Source organism: Branchiostoma floridae, unplaced genomic scaffold, assembly GCF_000003815.2.
Source record: "Branchiostoma floridae strain S238N-H82 unplaced genomic scaffold, Bfl_VNyyK Sc7u5tJ_1495, whole genome shotgun sequence".
NCBI classification, from domain to species: domain Eukaryota; kingdom Metazoa; phylum Chordata; class Leptocardii; order Amphioxiformes; family Branchiostomatidae; genus Branchiostoma; species Branchiostoma floridae.
In genome coordinates, this window is record NW_023365730.1 from 516,058 (window position 1) to 522,347 (window position 6,290).

The 6,290-nt window shown below is 42.9% G+C and overlaps 3 protein-coding genes across 3 annotated transcripts in view; all 3 read right to left on the reverse strand.

The window, feature by feature from the left end:
- Positions 1 to 6,290, reverse strand: part of LOC118407879 — a 313,255-nt gene that overhangs the window by 59,668 nt on the left and 247,297 nt on the right. The gene's annotated exons all lie outside the window — the stretch shown is intronic.
- LOC118407874 overlaps positions 1 to 6,290 on the reverse strand; it is a 341,762-nt gene that overhangs the window by 57,657 nt on the left and 277,815 nt on the right. The gene's annotated exons all lie outside the window — the stretch shown is intronic.
- Positions 1,640 to 6,290, reverse strand: part of LOC118407875 — a 22,451-nt gene continuing 17,800 nt past the window's right edge. Inside the window, exons 20-25 of the mRNA XM_035808439.1 lie at positions 5,803 to 5,993; positions 5,174 to 5,288; positions 4,772 to 4,850; positions 4,343 to 4,458; positions 3,421 to 3,593; positions 1,640 to 2,166 (exon numbers count right to left, since the gene is read on the reverse strand). Of these exons, the coding sequence (XP_035664332.1) occupies positions 2,089 to 2,166; positions 3,421 to 3,593; positions 4,343 to 4,458; positions 4,772 to 4,850; positions 5,174 to 5,288; positions 5,803 to 5,993 (752 nt within the window). The 3' untranslated portion in view covers positions 1,640 to 2,088. The remainder of the gene's footprint in view (positions 2,167 to 3,420; positions 3,594 to 4,342; positions 4,459 to 4,771; positions 4,851 to 5,173; positions 5,289 to 5,802; positions 5,994 to 6,290) is intronic.

Genomic DNA, 6,290 nt, shown 5'->3' on the forward strand with positions numbered 1-6,290 from the left:
ATATAAATGGTCCATTTCACTAAAAGGAAATCTGTTTGCTGGAGTATTAGACTCATCCTGGCGTTTTAAAATCCTACAACGCTAACTGCACATGTACGATTGGCTGTAAAACTTGGTAGAAATTACTATAAACTCTACTCTACTTCACCCTTGTTATTTTCTTCCACCTACAAGTGCCAAAACGTGTGAATGCCTGATGATATAATCTGTTAATTTTCTAATCGGTCCAACATCCGGTCCACCTAATTTTTTCAGGTCCGGTTTTTCTGGACCGGTCCAATAAGAAAAACCGGTTTTGTACCGGTACGCTGTACCGATACCCAGCCCTACTCTGTCCGTAAAGACACCTTCCTCAGACTCAGAGCTTTCTCAAGAGGTCTGCTTCTCGCCACTATATAGAAGAAGTTTATTTGCGAGTTCGTGCCCGAGGGCTAATTGCAAGTACATGGTATACACGTAGTGACAATGGACAGTCATAAACAATATTCTACTCTAATACTAGTGTTGGCTATTTCTAAACAGGTTGGGTCTGACTTCTTTTTGAAAGCAGAGGGAGACGAAAACTTGGGTTCTGCGACTTCAAGAGAAAAGTGGCTTTCTGTTCGTCTGTCAATGTGGGGAAGTTGGGATAATACTTTGTGACTTCTCTAAACAGGGTGATTCTTTCGGTTTCGTTGAATGAACATTTGGACGTAGTTGAAGGTGAAGGAAACTTTTAGAGGAAGATGACATTGAAACATCAACAGGTAAGAGACGTGTTAACAAATCTCCACTATCCCAAGTTCTACCAGCCTGCTCGAATTATTTTCGGAAATTAGAAATCTTAGATCATGACGATATGCTGTCTTTAGGCCACAGTCAGACCTTCCTGCGCTGTTATAAACGAAGTTCCTATAGTTTAAGAATGGGCGTTCATTGTGCCGACGTTCGAAAATTTAGTGACCGTAGCGATATGCCATCTTTAGGCCACAGCCAGACCCTTTTCCTCTGTTGTAACGAAGTTCGTATTGGCTTTCATTGTGCCAACATTAGAAAATCTATCATAACGATATGTCATCTTGAAGCTGGAGCCAGATCTTCCTCCGCTGTTGCAACGAAGTTCCTATTGTTCAAGATGGTTTTTCAATGTGCAAACATTAAAAAAAGGTCTTGTGATCATAACAAATCAATGTCATCTTTAGGCTGTAGCCAGACCTTATCCTCTGCTGTTTAAAGAGGTTCCCATCCTTTAACATTAGAAATATTGTGATCATGACATATGCCTTCTTTAGACTGTACTTTGTAAAAGCAGTAGATTGAATGTACACCTATTTTATTCAAGATGAACAGGTAAATACCGGTAAATCCCAAGTAAGTCTAGTCATTTTTTACCATAAAGCAAACATTACCAGGCATACATCTACCTAGCATTTACCGCTATCGCTAAATCGCACTTTTCGTGTAGTGATATGTGGGCATGCAGCCTTTTGCCTCACTCATAGATGTACAAGTATCCCGTTAATCTATTCAGCCCTGTAGAAAATATTTATTCCTGACAAGTAGATTAGTAGAATATTGTATTTGTATAGCATCAATGTCTTGGTGTCTTTATTTCTTTTATTATAAAGTCTTTAACTTATAACATTGATGGAGGAAGACGTCCATTTGAAGTTCAATCTTTATTGAAAAATCACATCAACATCAACTGTGTCCTAGGTTAACAATTGCACGAAAATTTAAGGAAAGCAAAGAAAGGGTAATTTTTATAAATGTTGTCAGTACAAACGGTAAAAAGCTATAGCTATGAAACTGCATGTATTTAAATGTGTACATGTTCCTGACATGCCAATCGTTATAAACATCAGGTAGGCATAACTGGTTAAAGGTTCTTCTTGTTGAGAAACAAGATATTCAGTAAGTTTTTGTCGTATCTCATTTGCATAGGAGGATGTTTTTGTTGTATGTCATTTGCATAAGAGAATGTTTTGTGACACGTCAACAATTGTTGGCCGAAGTTACTGGTTGTTTAAGAAGTAGTTGTGGATTGATTGAAGCAACAATCAGATGGGTAATTTCAGTACTAGTGGCTCATTGTTGGGTGAAGCCTCCTTACAGGGGGAAGGGAGTGGTCGTTGCGGGTTCCTCGGATGCGGTGGTGCTCTCGGGAACTTTGGTAGGCCTGGGCATCTGCAAGGAAAACACAACGTTACTCGATATGGTTTGTGCTGAATGAAAGGACTATTTTTCACTGGTCAGATTTGTCGTAAACCCTTTGTACTACAATATTCCTCTAGGTAGAACACAGTACAGACAGATGTCATTCTTTCCACGAACTTTGAGTCGAACTTGCTTCCTGCAGAGATTGTGACTGCCCCATCCCTGGAATCCTTCAGGGATAAGGTGGCAAATCTACACTGACAGTTACAGTAGACCCCCAAGACATATCATTACATCAAGCTACAACAGACAACCTTCTGTACCAGCACCTCTGTTAAGTGTGGCAGAAACATCAGCAAGATGATGGTGGCCACCTAAGAAGAAGAAGAACCTATCTCATTTCTACCTCTCAATCATCTCTCCCATCTCTCTTAGTCTTACACACATACTCTGTAACGCCCCACTCTCCCTCCCTCTTTCTCTCTCCCCCTCCGCTAAGTTTGGAACATTCCAAAGGTATAATTTCGTTTCTTTAGTTGTACTTTAAGCGTTTACCTAATAAACGCCCCTAAAATGTTCGATCCCCTCGTGAGAAAGATACTACTGTCAGTCACATCATTACACAAAAACGTTTCATTACAAACACAAGAAAGAAAAATTGCAACTGATTCACACATGTCTCAAATACAATGTGACAAAGTCGAAACCACAAAACCCACATTCAAATTGTAAAGCTTCGTTTTGGTTTAGTGATCTTTTGGACATCATCTAATAATCAACTAATCTCCAAGCAGATCCTACGACAGCATAAGATAGTATCAAAAGCTGGCAGAGGAGTGAAGCCGGCCTACGAGTGTGTTTCGCTACCGCTCTAGAGGCAAATGGACACCTCTTGGCTGACTACACTCCTTGGCCAGTTTGGAACTATCTTATGCCATTTTAGGATCTGCTTGGAGATTAACGATCAACACCCTTCCAACACGTCGTGACAAAACAAACCAAAAACACAAAACCTAACATAGTCTCAGTACTGAGTAGTGACCTCTGACCTCCTAAACTGTTGACATTGGATCGGATTATGACTTTGATTTATCTGTGTCTTTCATGTTTCAGTTGTACTTATATGTTCCGACGTGTATGTCTACTTTTCTCTCTTTAAGTTATTTTTTTTTATTTCCTTGTATTTATATGTGAAGATGGGGCCTATTGAAAACCAGTGTATTAGCGCTGAATAGGCTACCCAGGTGTTTAAAAATAAATAAACAAACAAACAAACAAACCCACCTTCTCGCAGCACCTGGTGAGGACCCGGCTGCAGACCCTGCGGACCTGGGGCCGCCTCATCCTGCGCACGAACTGGGCCGCCCTGGACTCGCAGGAGTTGGGGCTGGACCGGCCGAACCTCTTTCCCACACGACAGCACCTCCTCACGAACATACGTCCGGGCTTGCCACGGCCTGGTCAAGGGGAGATAGAGAAATATTGTCAACGGAAAAGTCAGTGATGGCAAGAAGCAACATATAGCGACTGCACCGCCACCGGTTCCTCACACGACAACACCTCCTCACGAGCATACGTCCGGGCTTTCCACGGCCTGTTCAAGGGGAGACAGAGAAATGTTGTCAACGGAAAAGTCATTGATGGCAAGAAGCAACATACAGCGACTGCACCGGCACCGGTTCCCCACACGACAGCACCACCTCACGAACATACGTCCGGGCTTTCCACGGCCTGTTCAAGGGGAGACAGAGAAATGTTGTCAACGGAAAAGTCATTGATGGCAAGAAGCAACATACAGCGACTGCACCGGCACCGGTTCCCCACACGACAGCACCACCTCACGAGCATGCGTCCGGGATTTCCACGGACGGCTTGGTCAGGGGGAACGAGAAAGACCTTGTAACTTTAAGGAATAAAGGCAAACTTCACCCCTTTACTCGGGGCTCGGAAGGCGCTGATTCTTCAAGAAATGTGCCCTCTGATAGGCAATGTTGCAATTGCACTGCCAAAAGGCACATCCTGAGGCACGTAGTCAAAACGTTATTTTACTGAAGCGATCAGATATTTGTAACTCAAGCTAGGATTGTTTTTAACTTCTCCCTGTTGAAGTTGCATCTTGTCACTGACTTTGTATTGGTTACAAGGTTAATGAATATGTAACAGGGAGGCTGGATCACAGTTTTATTCTCTTCCCTTGTATACTTACGTCTTCCTGGAGCACGGGGAGAAAATCCCTCCTCTTCCTCCTCCTCCTCCTCATCTTCATCTTCTGCCTCCTCAACAACACTGTCGATGTCCATGTCATTCAGCTCGTTCTCAAGCCTGGTGTGGGAGACACAAAGGTCAACCTGTTATCATCTTGTGCATGTATAAGAGAAAGAAAAACAGAGAGGAAGAGAGACAGAGAGAGACAAACAGAGGGACCGAAACAGGGAGAGAGAGATGGACAGACAGAGAGACAACCAGAGACCGCATACATGTATTGAGTATTCTGTCTATTATTAGGGATTGCATCCTTTCCCTCCCTTTACGTGAAACGTTATCAGGCCGTTTTACTCTTGGTAATCTCCTTTTTATATCACAACAGCACCCTTAGAGAATATATTAACATTTAGAAAATATACTAATTACATACATTTCCAGTTCGTTCTTGTCCATCTCTTCGAAGTCTCCCATGTCCTCTTCAGAAGAGGCCGTGTCCACGGGAATGTTCTCTGTGAACGTGAAATATGGTCAAACTATGTAACATTTAAAACACTTGCAGAAGGTAACTTATGCCGGTTAAGAAAATAATAATAATAGTATAGGATGATAGCTCTAGTGCCTGAGTGCTGTTGAATATTGATCCTTTCTTGGAAGTTGGAACATTTGTTTTAATCTGAATTCGGCAAAAAAAACCCTGGTAATTGGCCAGGGAAGTTAGTCCACGCTTCCCTCTGGCTGCGCGGCCGGTCAACTCCTCTGGTCGCAAAACTCCACTGGTAAATAATTCTCCCTATAACAGCCAGCATAGTACAGTTGACAGTTTTGTACTCACTCTTATCCATAGACTCCTCAGTCTTCTCGCTGATGACGTAAGGTTCTTTCTTCAGGATCTCCTCTGATTCTTCACTGGTGGGCACGCGGGGTGGCTGAGGGGCGACCGTCAGGCCCTGCCATTGAGGGAAAGAAGGCAATCAGGGATAGCAGACTTCACCACCTTACCCGTCCTACTTTTCGCGGCACACCAAAAATTCTTCTACTCGACAGGAATCAAGTAATTGAAAAGCGACATAAAGGATGATTTACACTGAAGGATCTGTTGTCAGATTGGAGAGCATTTAAAAACTTCGGTACATGCCTATCATTAATTCTAAATTATAGATTATAAGGCTTTTCACTTTCGAGCAGTGCGAATTCCTCATTGTTCCTAGCTGGCTTCTAGTATACTGTAGCGGAACGTGCGAGTTGTTTTTAATCTCGTGTACATATTGAAAATCTGGGCATTCTATAGTCGTGATTTATGATTGGTAGATAGCTCGTAGGGCTCCTAGAGCAGGCGCATTACGTTCGAAGACCCTATACCGCTGAGGTTAATTTTAGTTCAAGGAGGAGAATGCATAACTCAAAATGTTTTAACGGATCGTCATGATTTTTGGTATGTTATGAATACAAGTCTAGACTCACAGTTCTCTTGACCCGCTGGCAGCACTTCCAGAACATCCTCTGGCAGATGTTCTTGCCCCTGCTGGTGCGGAGTGGCAGCGAGCCGATGTACGATAGCGCCTTGTTGCGGCAGGTTCGCGGCCCGTTTGCGGCGTTCTTGCCGGCCTTGCAGCAGTCCACCTTACGGACCAGGCGGGGCACCAGCGGACGGACTGGGGAAACAACAGATGTGTGCCATATTGGTTAATATATGACAATGACAATGATCTTTATTGCATATTCTTGCCCAACATGGGCTAAAAGCATTGTGTTGTATAGCTAAAGTATGGGTATATATAGTGATTATATTTCATATCATCTACAGAGTCTACAGAGAGTCTCTTTTTAAAACTAAAGAATACCGACAATATAATCTATATTTAACTCATACATTCCCCCTCTGCGATCAAGAAAGAAACGAGCTCTTTTATACCCCTGTCACATTGTGCGAAAATCGATCGGACGACGAG